Source organism: Cavia porcellus, unplaced genomic scaffold, assembly GCF_034190915.1.
Source record: "Cavia porcellus strain 051 isolate PalLab524CR breed Dunkin Hartley unplaced genomic scaffold, mCavPor4.1 scaffold_12, whole genome shotgun sequence".
Classification (NCBI taxonomy): Eukaryota; Metazoa; Chordata; class Mammalia; order Rodentia; family Caviidae; genus Cavia; species Cavia porcellus.
In genome coordinates, this window is record NW_026947495.1 from 75,054,345 (window position 1) to 75,069,542 (window position 15,198).

General features: G+C 38.3%; 1 protein-coding gene across 4 annotated transcripts; it reads right to left on the reverse strand.

Moving 5' to 3' along the window:
- Positions 1 to 26: 26 nt before the first annotated feature.
- Positions 27 to 15,184, reverse strand: Osgepl1 (O-sialoglycoprotein endopeptidase like 1). Of its 4 annotated transcripts, none has more exons than XM_005007641.4 (9): positions 14,990 to 15,184; positions 12,950 to 13,194; positions 7,663 to 8,050; positions 6,909 to 7,113; positions 6,686 to 6,834; positions 5,647 to 5,777; positions 5,456 to 5,527; positions 3,747 to 3,833; positions 27 to 459 (listed from the first exon to the last, which is right to left on the reverse strand). In XM_005007641.4, exons 1-9 carry the CDS (start codon positions 15,005 to 15,007, stop codon positions 378 to 380), a joined length of 1,377 nt encoding a protein of 458 aa, XP_005007698.2. In that variant the 5' UTR covers positions 15,008 to 15,184; the 3' UTR covers positions 27 to 377. The 4 variants fall into 4 exon arrangements, with proteins under 4 accessions (XP_005007698.2, XP_003478720.2, XP_023416838.1 ...); XM_003478672.5 differs by having other exon boundaries at positions 3,747 to 3,850; XM_023561070.2 differs by having other exon boundaries at positions 14,810 to 15,039.
- Between the last annotated feature and the right edge of the window lie 14 nt (positions 15,185 to 15,198).

The following is a 15,198-nucleotide window of genomic DNA, read 5'->3' on the forward strand; positions in this document are numbered from 1 at the left end:
AGTCAATATATCCCACATATTAATACTCATTTTAAATACATTATTTAATGAGAAATGTTACAAATACATGAAACTTCCAAAACTGAAATGTACACTACTTTAAAAATATTTTCTTAAAAATAAAATCTGACATTATTGTCCATCAGGCACATAAGGGCAGTTACAAAACGCAGCCACCAGTGTGGACCATATTCCATATGGACACAGTGTCTTCAGTTTAGAACCGGAAAGATGACATTCTTTATGGCTTATCACCACTTGACCTCTTTGCTCACAGAAGCACTGCTCCACAGGTGCAGGCTGTGGTGTGCACCTGTTCCTACTCCAGAGCAGCAGACAGATGTGATACACGTGCACGCTGGGCTTCGCCGAGTTCCTCAATGTCCCTCCTTCTCTCCATCCACTTTGCTGAACAGGCTCCGGCCTGAAGGTCCTGCTGCAATCCACTCTTTACCTGGGCTGTAGGAAGCATGGAACGCAGGTGTCAGACAGTACGTATTTTCCAACATGGGCCTGAACAACACTAACGGTGATGACGGTGGTTTTGTGGACTCAGGCGTTCTCAGAATCTCAGCCCTGTGTTCTTAACCACTGCAAGCTATGAGACCTCTGCATTTTCAAATTAACTTTTCAGTTACATTAAATAGTTGTAACTCTCTGATGGAGGACAAATATAAAATTCTAAAATATAAAATTGTATTTTACAAATGGGAAAGGGTGTGTTTAAGGATAAAAAGGAACTATTTACTCAGCAAAATTAAAGATGCGAATTCACATTAATGGATGTATTAAGCTGCAGATGTAAAAACAAACTCTAGAGAGTACCTTGTGAGTTTTGAAACTATCATCAATTAGCCTTAAAATGATTCTAAGAATATTTGCAGGTTGAAGAGCAAGGTTTCTTTATAACCACAGGTAATTCCTGAGCATCTTGGCTCAGTCAGACAAGCCTGCCAACCCTACAACTCAGAATATTTCTCCTAAAAACCAGCCTGCTCCCAGAAAGATTATTGTTATTACGCCATGTTTTCTATTTCTTTTTTGCTTCTTAAAAATTACATATGAGAAAAGCCTCAAGACCTACTGCTGTAACAATTTACTTGCCTCTTAGCTAACCTATGGAGATGACGTTGACATGTTTACTAACAGTCTCCACACTCCTTTCTCCCTCCTCTTCCCTCCTTTCTCCTTCCCTACAGCTAAGTACTGAAAGGCCTAAATGCCACAAAAGGCTTCCAGAGTTTGCTCATTTTCTTTATCTGTAGTTACCTTTACTTATATCATGAACTGAATCTTGACATATATGATTATAGCATTTGGAACAACTTTCAAACTTTGAAACTTTAAAAACATAGATTATAGGTAACCCTATTTGTGATAATAGGAAAAAATTTGGATAAATCTTCTATAGTGTGTATGAATTCTGAATATAATCAACACAGGAAATAATTACATTTGTCTGCAAATTCTGATTCACTGATACAATGCAAATCCAAATGTAAAATGTGAATTCACAAACTAATACATTCTTTCAAATGGCATTTCTTTTTTTTTGTCTTTTTATCAGTACCGGGGACCGAACTCATGACTACCTGCTTGCAAGGCAGGTGCTCATGCTGCTGAGCTAAATCCCCAGCCCCACAAATGGCATTTCTTAAACAATGCCATTATATTTACATAGCAATTTAGTATCAAAAATATGCAAAGCTTTATAAATATTGACTATTTCTATGCGTTTCTTTATATTTTCTTTGTAGGACAAAATGGATAATCATAAAGTCACCCCCTGTAGTCATAATTCTCACAAAGGGAAATTTCCCCAAAATAAAGTCACTGAAAACACGAGTTGAAATAAGAAATACTTGCTTTCTAGATTTTTGTTATTAACTTCTAATTTCCTCACAAACCGAGTCACTGAATAGAAAGTTAAAAACCTGGCCCAGTATGGATGATGTAAACCTTTCCCAGTCAGATTTCTCATGAAGAATTAACAGCCACACTGTCTTCATAAAAAAGATGGTACACTCCGTTTAGGCAGAAAAAATGAAATAAACTTATGATATCTGCAGTACAAAGTTTCAAATTCATGGTAAATCACTCCAAAACAAGTATTTTTCATCTTACTTTCATATGAATTTATACAATTTGTAAAGCAACAGTCAACTAGAGTACAATACATACTTGAAATAGAATCTGTTTAATTTTTAAGATCTCAGATTGTATGGGTTTTTAAAAAAAGTATGATACACTAACTATTCCAGAGAGGATACTTAATAATAAGCATTTTAAAATACATTCTGTTCATCAGCTTTTGGTCTTGATTTGGAATTCTCTGATTAGAAACAGCTTTAAATCCAGGCAGGGACACACGCCTGTGAGCCCGGCTCTTGGGGAGGACTGCAGGTTTGAGTCCTGCCGGGGCAATGTAGCAACACCCTGCCTCTACCTGTGCTGGGGATGTAACAGTGTGGAGGTTCCTGGTTCAATTCCCTAGTACCACAGAAACTAAAACCCAAACCAAAGCAAAACAAAAAGAAAAACTTTGACTAGGCTACTCTTGCCATATATACATACATATTTGGCAATATTTTATATATATATATATATAAGGTTTCTAATTTAAAACGAAAAAATGATACAGAATGTCAACACAAAATAATAGGAGATTAACAATGGTTAATACATTGCCCATTGTTATATTCCAAGTAGCTGCTCAGATTACAAGATATAGCCAAGAAAAATGATTAAACAATGAAAGCACAAACCGTTCTTTTTGATGAGCTAACAGAGACTAGCAGTTATAATTATCTATTGTATGTATAGTCTTGTCTTTTCTTTCCCCATCCCAGTTGTTCTTTCCTTTTGAGCAGTTTCTTCCCTTTTAACTTTCACAGTATCTGTTGTACATTTTGGATCCTATTTATTCTTTCAGTTTTTTACCCTAGGGAGACAATATGATATTTAACATGCAATTTTGATTTATTTAACTTATGCGTGTGGTCCCTAGTTGCATCCATTTATTGGTGAAAGCACCGAGCTTATCCTTCTTTATAACTGAGTAGTACTCTGTTGTAAAAAATACCACACATTTTTTTCGTTGTTCCTTGGTTGATGGGCATTTGGGATCTTTCCAAGATTTGGCAATTACAAACTGTGCTGCTATAAATATGAGTGTACGTGTATTGCTGTGATGTGATGTTTTCAATTCTTCTGAGAAAATCCAGAAAAGGAATAGCTGGATCGAATGGGATTTCTAAACCTAGCCTTTTGAGGAACCTCCACACTAGTTGCCACAGTGGTTGCACCAGTCTACACTCTCACCAACAGTGGAGAAGAGTTTCTTTTCCCCAGTCCTGCCAGCATTTGTTATTACTATTGCTTTTAAAAATTACTTTCTCATTACAGATGTCAGGCTGATGTTTCAGTAAAGGTCAAAAACAGCTTCTATATCTTGATTTGGCAAAGGGGAGAAAAGAACTAGGCAGTATGATATGGAGCCAGGATTCAGCAGAATCACTGATTTTCTTCAGTGTTTTTCTTTCCACTGCCAACATTAGCACATCCGTCCTGCACAGATAGTTTGTTTTGGTTTTTGATAATAAAAAAGCTATGCTCCCTTGCAAGGCTGTAACATTGTCTTTTAATAATGAGGACATAGGAAAAGGAATAACGGAGTCTTGATGATTAATATATTTCTTGAATTTGATATACAAAAATATGAAAAAAATTAAAAGTTGAAATATTACCTTTTAGAGACTTGAAAAGTAAAAGTCAAATCTTCATTTTTAAAGGTGGTACTTTTATGGCAGTTTCTCCAACTTCTTTGGATATATCTATTCCAAGAGAACATCTGCATCGTGAGACATATTATTATTTCAGATACTTCTTTCATGATCCATCGCTAGTTCTGCAAACTGTTGTAGAATTCTGGTGAGCAGTATCTAATGCATCATTCATCATACATGATGATGGGTCCTGCATACACACAAGTACTCTGGAATCGCAAGCTAGGATACTGAAGACCATCTCATTAATAAGAAGTGGAAATAAAAGTTTTACTGTTCTTTGCCAGGGATATAACTCAGTGGTACAGCACCTGCCTGGCAAGCACAAGATCCTGAGTTCAACTCCTGGTTTAAAAAAAAAAAAAAAAAAAAAAAAAAAAAAAATATATATATATATATATATATATATATATATATATTTTCCTGTTCTCAAATACTGTAAAGCAGTAAGTTTAAAAATTCTAGATAAAATATAGAAATATCAAAAGGTACCTTACAATTGTTTACAAAGTTGCAATGGCAAAGACCTTTTATCACATAAAGCCAACCTGGCATCACATTCTAGGAATTCCCTAGGGTTCTAGGATTCTCTGAGGTTTCAAAAGCTGGCTCGGCCCTTTGAACTTTCCTCTGCCACTGGTGGCAGGACAGGTCTTACTTCTTACCCTGTGTTTAAAATTCTTTCTCAGTAATTTTAGCCCCAGATTTCTGCCTCTATATTGCTCAGGATAAAACTGAGCTTTGTGAATAGGAAGGGGAAGAGGATTTGAAGAGACAGGATGAGAATGGGGGAAAAAGGAGTAATCAAGATATGTACAGATACAAGCTCCCTAGATGAATGTGGTCATCATGTACACCTATGTCTACCAATGAAGTTTAAAAAAAAAAAAAAAAGACTTGAACCTGACCGCTGCCTAGAAAAAGCCACCAGCTCTCCCTCCTGGACACTGCCACAAGAGGGCACAGCTGGATCAGTCAAAAGCCAGGCCTGCTCATCCACGTGAGGGACTCTGACACAGTAGCTCAAATCTGCGCACTTAAATCACATCACAACTGTCACATTATAGACACTCGTGCTGATAAGATTTAAGCCATCAGATGAAACAGTCCAAAGGAGAATTATGTTAAGATTACGAAACATAACTGCCCTTAACCATTTCATAATTAACTTAGCTGGACAATAGTAAACTAGGTTACTGGAATTTTGGCTTGGGACAGGAAATAAGGCTTGCAGCAAACAGCCATCTTTTGATCATTTCTCGGCTACCCCTGTACACATGTGGTCACAACTGTCTCACACCTGAATGCTTTCTGCACGTTCTCCTAAAGTTCCCCAGTACATCAGCTCGTCCTAAGAGCTCTTGACATGGCCCAAGTCCAGACTATGGAGATGGTTTCTATCTGGTCCCTAAGAAAAGAGATACATCACCCCTATCCAACTTTGGTTTCTAACTCACACATGATTTGTCAAACACTTTATAACTTGACTCTGTAGCAAAAATATTTATCTTACAGTATGTCAACTTCAAGTAGGTTCATGAAAAAAATTAATACAACTTTCTTTTGAGTACCATCACAATGTCAATGAAAATCTCATATTATAAAAGCAAAATTCAGGCTCTGGATGATATGATGTAACTTGTGTAAAGTTTATAAATGGTACCACGTACTTTGGTTCGTAGCGGATGCCTTCTACGTCATGTAAAATGCCCAAGCCAGCACGTAATCTTTCAATGCCGTTCCTAAATAAAAGTCATCAGAATAAGAACAGCCCAGCGATTTAATAGCAAAAGGTTCAGTCTGAAGAAATGGTTGTTAACAGTTACGTGACGATGAATGAAACACACACCCTGTGGCTTACCACGCGATCATAATGCCATTGTCAGTGCACAGCCTGGGAGGGGGACACAGCAAAGTGCACTGTGTAGCATCTGTGACAGTTTCCAGAGCTCTTCGGATGTAACAGTTACTTGCAACACCTCCAGACACAACCTGCAACAATTGACAGGTCAAAATAAGCAACCATCATCACATGGGTCCAAAGCAAGCTGTGAACTAAGCCCGAGGGACTGATCAGCACCACAGAATTAAAAGTACATTTTGAGGTTGGTAGTGATGAAGAGCTATGTCTGTATTATAAAAGAGAGGAGAAAAATCACTAACAACTTTACTATCAGTGTATAACTACTATTAGCATTTTTATATATTTTTTCAACCTTCTAAGTATTTCTGTAATGTAAGTACACCATAGTATGCCAGAGTATATCAAATTTTTTTAGATTCTGCAAGTTTTACTTGTAAACAATTTTTATTTTACTATAAACTTGAAAAAACAATGATTTAACATTCATTTAATATTCAACTTTTCATTTAAAACACTTTTTGTTATACTTTATAATTTTATAAAAAATAAAGTTTAAATGGGCTGGGGATTTAGCTCAGTGGCATAAATGCCTGCCTGGCAAGCACGAGGTTGTGAGTTCAATTCCTGATACAAGAAAAATAAAGTTTAAGATACATTAACCAAGAAGATTACCAAAACTTTTAAGCGTAAAGGGATTTCATTAAATGATGGAGGAAATCACTCCAGTTTTCTAAAAGTAGTGACAGCAATTATTGCACTTGGTTTTTTACCGTAAACCCTCGTTCAAGTCCAATGAGAGATGTGGTAATGTACTTTTTCCTATATAAGCTACACAAATACCTGTCCCATAAAGCTACCATATGTGTACCAGAAATAACTGTAAGTCTTTTCTAGTCTACATAATTTCATGCTGCCAGGGCTGGCAAATGTCATAAAGACCAGTTTATCCTAAACACAAGGTTAATTAAGGCCTTGAGAAAAGAAGTAACACACTGCAAAGGGTGCTGTGAGTGTTACGCGAGATGACAAAACTTACTAGTACTGCATTACTTTGAGGTAACAGCTCTCTCTGCTTGCAAAACAGAATAGCACGGTGCGTTCTCTTTGCAAGGTGGCACGCTGCCGTGTGCTGCACTGCAGCAGCAATGTCTGCAGCTGAGGACAGGACCTGCCCCTTCTCGATACCTGCCGAAAAGGAGATACTTTCAGGCACAACCCAGGAATATTCATCTGTCCAACTTCACTAATTGGAAATATACCTTCCTTTTTTTCCTTTTGCACTATTATTCTCTCAATAACATGCTGAAGTCCACTAAAAGAAAAATCACAATTTTTCACACGATCCATGGGTGGACTGATGTCAAAATGAAATCTATTTCCTTGTTTGGCCAAGTGTTCAATAGCCTTCCCACCACTCATGCCAGAGCATTCTGGATGTTTGATCAAAGAAAGTCGTCTAGCGATCTATCAAAAACAAAAATACATTTTAAAAATGAGTCATAAGTTATGTACTTTAAAACTAAAAGATGCAAAGGAAATGATTAGAAAAATTAATACCATGCTGTACACTATACTCTGACAAAGATGGGGTCTAGCTGATGTTCAGTAAAGCAGAAAACCTTGTTCCTATGACAACCTGATGAGCAGTGGACAAATGCTGGCCCTGCTTTTGCTCTCTTACTGGGGTTGGAAAATAGACTTGAAGTTGATCATGACTGCTGAATGATGAACTTCAAAGACAAAAACCTGCCCTGCGGTTTCTTATCATTTCAGCTGTTGGCAGTGTGTCTTTTTTATACATGGTAGGAGGCTTTGTAGTATTCGAAAACAAAAGAAAATGGAATCTATTTGGCTGTTTGGCCAGTGATGTTCTGATGACAGAACAACTTGTCTAATAAGATAATGAGGAATACATGGATAGCGGTAGTGCCTCTATCACTATTCATCACTTTTTTTTTTAACTGAAATACACATTATAACATAAAATACAGAAATTAATTTTTAAATAATTACCTTGTCAAGCATGTCACCGGGTGCTATGTCCAAAGACTTTCCAAGAAGCAGGAAATCTGAAACTCCTCGGGCTATTGCTAATAGACAATGACCTCCAGAAATTAAAAGAACTAAAAAAGGAAATTCTACTTGGTTGGTCAGCCTAATAGTCAGTGCGTGTGCCTCCATGTGATGAATGGGGATGAATGGCTTCTTTAGCTGGTTCACCAGCTGTACGCTAAATGATAAGCCCACCCCTAAGCTTAAAGCAAGTCCCGGCTTTATGGTAGTTGCAATCGCTGAAAGTTCACTTGGAGGGATTCGACTGGAAGAAAGAGCTTCCTGTACTATGCGCTGAATATTTTCTCTGTGAAGCTGCTGAGCTACTGGAGGAATAATCCCTCCTGTCCTGAAAGAAACAAAAGACAGCTTTTTAGAAATGTAGGAGTGTAAAAACAAGGGAACAAAAATGATAATATTGGAACTAAAGGCATGATTCCAAATTAATCCTTATATGGCTGGAAATACTGTTTTTCCAAATTATGTGCTTGTCATGTAGTAAACTATAAGAATTCAAGGAAATGATTAAGAGGATAATGCTTTTGCCTTTTGAAATCTGTGCATAAAACCCTGCTTTTTTTTTTTTTTGCTGATGAGTGAAATCATCAAAACCACCTTGTAAAATATTCTTCACACGTCCTGAGCAAGTGAAAGACAGGATAAAATATTTTAGGAAAATTAATTTCCTTGCATATGGAGAGACTTTTAGAGATTACTGCAAAAGCATTTATGTAAAATAATTGTATCTTGAAGTGGGTGATTTAAGAGAATGGACAGACACAGACAGAGAAACCTGAAAATTGTAATAGACAACTAGATACATGTGACTGGTGGACAAAGGCATCAAAGATTCAGACTTTTGGGTGAAATGACTGGGAGAAAAGAATTACAGCGAGAAACAAGAAGATCATTTTGTGAAGATGAGTTTTTGCTTAAATATATTGCCCTTGAGGTCACAGCAGGAGAGTAGATAGCTTGCAACCCTAACATAAAGTTTGGGACTCCAGTGCTCATACTTGGTGAATGAGATTTTTGATCCATGTAAGACAAGGCATAGTCTCTACAAACGTCAAGAGTAAGGAATGAGGAGGCTAATTTGCTTCCAACAAATACGCTAGCATGTGATTGATTTGTAATCTGGGAAGTGCAATAAAATAGTGCAAAATATGTATGCAACCTCAAAACTTATCTTCCATATATTCAGTGTTGTAAGACCTGCTCCTTCTATAAACAGAAATAAAAATCCTTAGAACAGTCAATGAATGCTTAACAGTTAAAATATGAGGTATGATAAAAATACACAATACTAACAATTTTAAAATGCACACAGCCAACTGCATACATGTGGCCTCCCTCTAAACACTTTCCCTTGCTCTGAAACCACTTATCCTACTACTGTTGCCACCTTCTGAAGCAGTTCTGAAAGTCTTCTTTCATGCCTTTAGTTGCGCTGTGGTAGTCGCCTCAAAATCTGTCCTGGATCAGCTCAAAACGCTGCCCTTTCTAGTCATTCTGACTTTCAGGAGGAACCAGAAATCCCATGGTTACCGTCATGGCTTTACGAGCTTGCTGTTCCCTTGGATGCCACTGGGCAGCAGTAGCCCCTGTATTTCTGACCATGCCTCCTAAAGACATTAGCACAGGGCTTCCAGCACTGCTTCAGAACATGGAAAGACGGACAGGGTATGTGTTGGAAACAAATTTTTTTTTTCCTTTTTATCGGTACCGGGGATCGAACTCACAACTGCCTGCTTGCAAGGCAGGCGCTTATGCCACTCAGCTAAATCCCCAGCCCCTCAAGGGACAAATTTTGAAGAGGATTAATAGCAATGTGTCTTTTGGTGTAACAAAAAATTTAAATATGCACTGTATATTTTGACCATGCCATCTGTATTATTTTAAGCAATGAGGGAGATGTTAAGGTCTCTTATTTCAACACATACATATTATAATGTAGTTTACCTTAATTCTTCAAAGATACTTTTCTTTTATATTTCCATCCCTATTTGTGACATCAATAACTCCACAATCATCTGGGTTGTAAGGGGCATCTTTACCTTTCTTTCACTTTTATTCTCTACACTTGATACCATCTTACTGCTACGGCCAAATACAAAAAGTCCTCCCTCCATCAGTCACTCAACAGTCCTGTAATTGTGTTTTCCTTCTCTGTCGTGGGGTCCTTGGAGATGACCCCCTACTGGGACACCAGAGAACAGCACACAGCATTCCTTGTTACTGAGCCTACTTCTTTCCTACTCAAAACCTGCACAGTCTTGGGATTCCAGAGACTTCTTTCCCCTGACTCATTTCTTCAGTCTTGCACCTTTTCCTTTCCTTTTTGTGCCTCTTGGATATTTTAGAGTCTGGAGATTATACTAAGCACTGGGAATAAAAGGCCTGGCTTTTTTATATGGCAATCTGCTCACAAAGATTTTGTGTCTCTTTCATGTTTGTATTCAGCGCCCCAAATTCAGGTCTCCAATGAATGCTGCCGTGTGGGCAGAACCGATGAATCTGCCCAGCGTTCCCCTCACGTGACCCACGCTCTAGCAACACTGAACACCTGTCTGGTACTTTCTCACCTCTTTCTGTTTGTGGGCAGCGCTTACTTGACAGTGCTACAACACTCTATTAGCAAAGGCCTAATCATCTGTCAAGGCTCCTGAGGACACGATGCATCCGACAGTGTGCGGCGTGCCAGCTGACGGTCCTCATCACCACGGAGCTCTCTCCCAGTAGAAAGATTACGGGTAAGAGTACAAGTGTGTAAATTGTAAAAGACAGTTACAAGTAAGATATGCTGGAAATCATAATACAGAATAAACCTCAGTTAGTGGGGATACTTAATTTGGATGGCATGCTGAGGACCTTTACATGTTCAAAGGTTTACTACAGCCAGGTATGGAATCCTGTAATCCTGCCATTCAGGAGGTAGAGGCAGAGGAAAGTTCAGGGCCAGCCGGAACAGTGAGAGCAGGTCTCAAAAAAAAAAAAAAAAAAAAAATCAGCAAAGTCAGAAATCAGAGATTCTCACTTTATGTTGCCCTTGCATTGCTAGATTTCCTGTATTCTACCCAACCTTCCTCTATGTAGGGTATTTTCTGGGAGATAAGGGCTACTACTTGACTGTTCCTTACTATCCAGCAGTTTCTTTCATAAAGGATGTTACCATTTGAAGGTTACTTTGTTTCTTCCCATGTTATTTTTAATCTTCCAAGGCAGGTGTTACCTTTGTTTATTGATGTTAAAACAGGATCAGGACAAAGAACTTGCCCAAAGTCATGGATCCAATAAATACAACGTGCTTGATTTAGGATTCAAAAAGTCTTTGACCCAAAACTACTAGTCTTTTTCACTACCCATGTTGTAATTGATACCTTGGAAGCATGTTTTATTATACTGTGAACCAGTTAATAACTTCTAAAATCTTGAGCTACTACATAAAAAATGTAGATCTGAAAAAGAAGCCAGTTTGCCAGTGCAAGCTATGCAGAGCCTGGGAGGAGAAACAAGAAGCCAATTTGCCCTTCCCATGAGCTGATGCAAACCATGTGGGAGGATAAACAAGACAATTAGCCCTTCCTATGAGTTGTTGGAATCCATGCTAGGCCTTGGAGGAGTAACAAGCTGCCAATTTGCCCCTTCCATGAGTCAAGAGGCATGCAGGCTGGGAGATAAGAACACCCCCCCACCCACCCCATATGCAACCAGCTGACTTAGAAGACAGGCTGAGTTGATAGCAACTGAGTTACCAAACAACTTAATGCTTATATTGTTTGATTGACTTTGCAAGCCTAATGCCAGCAGTCTAAGCATCTATTAAGAGGACAACAATATACAATATAGCAAATATAGAGGATTTCCTTGTGTCTTATTTTTGAAAACCAATATTGTTCTTTTTTGTTCCATTTTATAGTTTTGTTTTATTCAATGTCCTGTTTTAATTGGTTTTATTCTATTCTGTTTGATTTTATTATATCTGATGGTATGAGCCACAATTTTCTCAGACTTTTTTTTTTTTTTTTTTTTGGTACTGGAGATCGAACTCACGACCATGCAGGCAGGTGCTTATGCTGCTGAGCTAAATCCTCAGCCCCTGGGCCACAATTTTGAAGATAACATTTTAGCTGTTTTGTTTTGAGCCTTTATTCTGTTTTGTTGTTTACTTTTATTCTCTTTAAAATAAAAGTTTAAAAACTATGAATTTCCACTTGGTTGAAAAATTTGACGATCTAATGATACAGGTCCTAGATTCCTGCACAGCAGCCACATTCTAGAGCTCAATTTCCTCTAGGTATTTTGCACTTTACATCTAGCCCAGCTATTTACACAACCTTCCTGGTGATTCTCTACAAATATCTGCATTTATAAACCTTGCATCATTCTAAGCTTTAAAAGCATAGTGTATTACTACATATTTCAGTATCAACACAAGTTATATGTATAAATGCAAATAGGAATTTTTTTTTCCCCTAGGGATTAAGATAGTGTAGGAGAAAACAAAAGCTAAAACGTATGGTTCAGGCTCAGGGGAAAAAGCAAGCCAAAATGGTAGCCTCATGGTTCAGTCTGTCAACTGGACAGTAAGTCTGGAGTCAGCAGAATTCCAGTGCAGGCATGCCTCCCAGTCTCCTAGCGTATAGCTCATATGATCAGGGTTGATACTGGCAGGAAGACACTGTTGGGTACTGTCCTATAAATCTAGAATGCACAAGCGCCGGGGAGGTCTAAGCGGCTGAGGACTACAGAGAACATGCAGTAACAGCTCACAGCAAGTGGGAGCTGCAGTGGTGGCATTGCCACACATGAGGGTTAAGATGTCTAATCTGGCCACAGCTCTGCCTCTCTTCATCAGAATCTGAAAAGAACCTCTTCAGCCTGAACTGGTGACAAGAGGCATGAAAGGTTAAGTTCAAGCCATGCTTTTGTAGGCTTGCTTTTTGCATTTAGCTGAGACTATGCAACACATGTGTGGAGACACCAAAAGGCATTCCAGAGAGAGAAGCATTGATAAACATCAGAGCTGGGACTGAGGGCTTTTGTTTGTTTTTGACAACAGGATTAGCTGAGGTTGGGGGTCATACTGTGAAGGGGTGTAAAAGGCAGGATGAGGTTTTGAAGTTTTCTTCAGTAATTAGAAGCTTTATACAGATCATAAAACTTAACCATTATTATGATAAATGCAAAAGAACGATTTCATTTACTTTTTTTAATGGTTACAACTACTAAGACAATGTCTACTTACTTTAAATGAACCTCGGTTTGAGAATGTATTGCTTCTCCCAGCACATTTCCAGTTTCATCCACCACAGCAGCTGCTGTATCATCACAACTGGTTTCAATTCCCAGGACTATTTTATGAAAAAACTGGGTTCTGGGATGAAAATTAAAAGTTCTTAAAAATGCATAAAATTTCCTTTTTGATGGTTTAGAAAAAACTCCTGCTGTTTTATTCAACATTAACATATTTCTTACTCTCACAGGTAATTCCTGGAAAAGAATTACAAAAACAAACATTATTTGAAGCTTATATTTGTGATTAACATACTTACACAAAATAATGAATACTATTTTATTTTTAAAAAACAATTGGGGTACTAGGGCTCTTAAGGCTCTGCACCTGCTAGGTAAGTGCTCTAACACTAAGCCAGCCCCTGGTGTATTACTTTTTCAACATATACAGAATATTTGTAAATATACAGAGAATATCTAGAGAACATAGGAAAGTTTGTAAAAATATTATCAACACATTTTATAAAGACCCTGAATATAAATAACAATATGAATGAGTAGAATGCTTTTCAAAGGGCAAAAGACATAAAATTTGTTAGTACTACAGGTTGAGCATCTCTAAACCATAAATTTGAATAACTCTAAAATCTGAAACTTTCTTAGTAGCACTGTAATGATCCAGATAGAAAATGCCACACCTGTGATGTCAGCTAAACACAAGCATGTTAAAAACAGTACTGTATATAAAATTACCTTCTCATTATGTGTATGAGGTGTATAAGAAACATAAATGAGCCAGGCATGGTGGTACCTGGCTCTAATACCAGCACTTGAGAAGCGGAAGCAAAAGATCACCAAGAGTTTGAGGCCAGGTTGGGTTACGTAAGGGAGTTCAAGGGCAGCCTGCACTACTTGCTGAGACCTTGTCTCAGTCCCCCCCCCAAACAAATAAACAATCCATAGATGATTTCATTTTTAAGACCTCAGTCCCATTCACAAGCGATCTCAGGCATTTGCCAATATTCCCTCGTGTCCACCTCCTCCACCACACATTAAAAATATCTGAAATCTGAAACACTTCTGGTCCCAAACTTTTCCGTTAAAGGAGGCTCAACTTTTACTGTTACTTTTAACGCTGTTCTTACTGATTATTCTTTTATTTATTTATTTGCCAGTACCATGCTGTTTTTTTCTTTTTTTTATCGGTACCAGGGATCAAACTCACAACTGCCTGCTTGCAAGGCAGGCGCTTATGCCGCTGAGCTAAATCCCCAACCCCTGGACTATTACTCTTTATAAAATAGGTATTTTTATAGTACAACAGTTGCATGGATAGTTCTCAGAAAAGTGCTACTATTTTTTGATTATTAAGACAAAATGTGATTTAAAAAACTCAACAAAGGAAAATAGAACAGGTAAAATAAATGTATCCCATTTCCTGGAAACATTTTTCAAAATAAAATTTAATCATTTGTGTTAAAAAGTTGCATATAAAACACACATCATGCAACCAAAAAAAGATTTAGTCTTTGTTTGAAACAAATCTTATACAACTCGTCCTAAACACATTAAAACCATCTGCAACCTAATACTATTCATTAGTTATAATCTTCGTAATTAAATCTTTCTGCCACAAGTTTATCGTGATCAAAAACAGCTTTCCACTCCCACTCCCAAAACAACTATGCTTCACTAAACACCTTAGTATTTCACCCTGCGCAGTAGCTTCTTTCCCCACCACATATGTAGTCAAAATTAGCGAACGGGTTCAAAACAACAGCAAATCATATGGGAATTGAGAGAGGACGGGGTAGCTGCGAGGAGTGCAGTCCACTCAGCTACACCGCAGGAATGAGATTTGCAGTAACTCGACCTGGGCACGAAAGACAGCAGCACTTCCCTTCAGGCCAAGAACGCGCCCGGGTGAACCAAGTGATATGAACAGCGCTGGTCTTTCTGTTTGTTCGAAGAAGGCGCGGGGCGTACTGGTGAAAGGTGAGCAATTCCATCCACCTTCCTAGTGAACCGATAACAGCTGGAAGCAGCTGCCTACCTTCCCTAGCAAAGACATCCACGGCTTACTCTCCAGGGCAGGAAAAGCGCGCACTCGGCGTGCCGGAAGTGACGTCACTAACGGGGGCCTGGTCTCCAGGGCCGCCCTGGTTACCCTGGTAACATACACCTTTTGCCAAGTCTACAAGTTCTACAAGGTCAAGCCGCGCAGCTTGTGACTGAGCCAGAAGGGCTGAATTCCGGCATGTC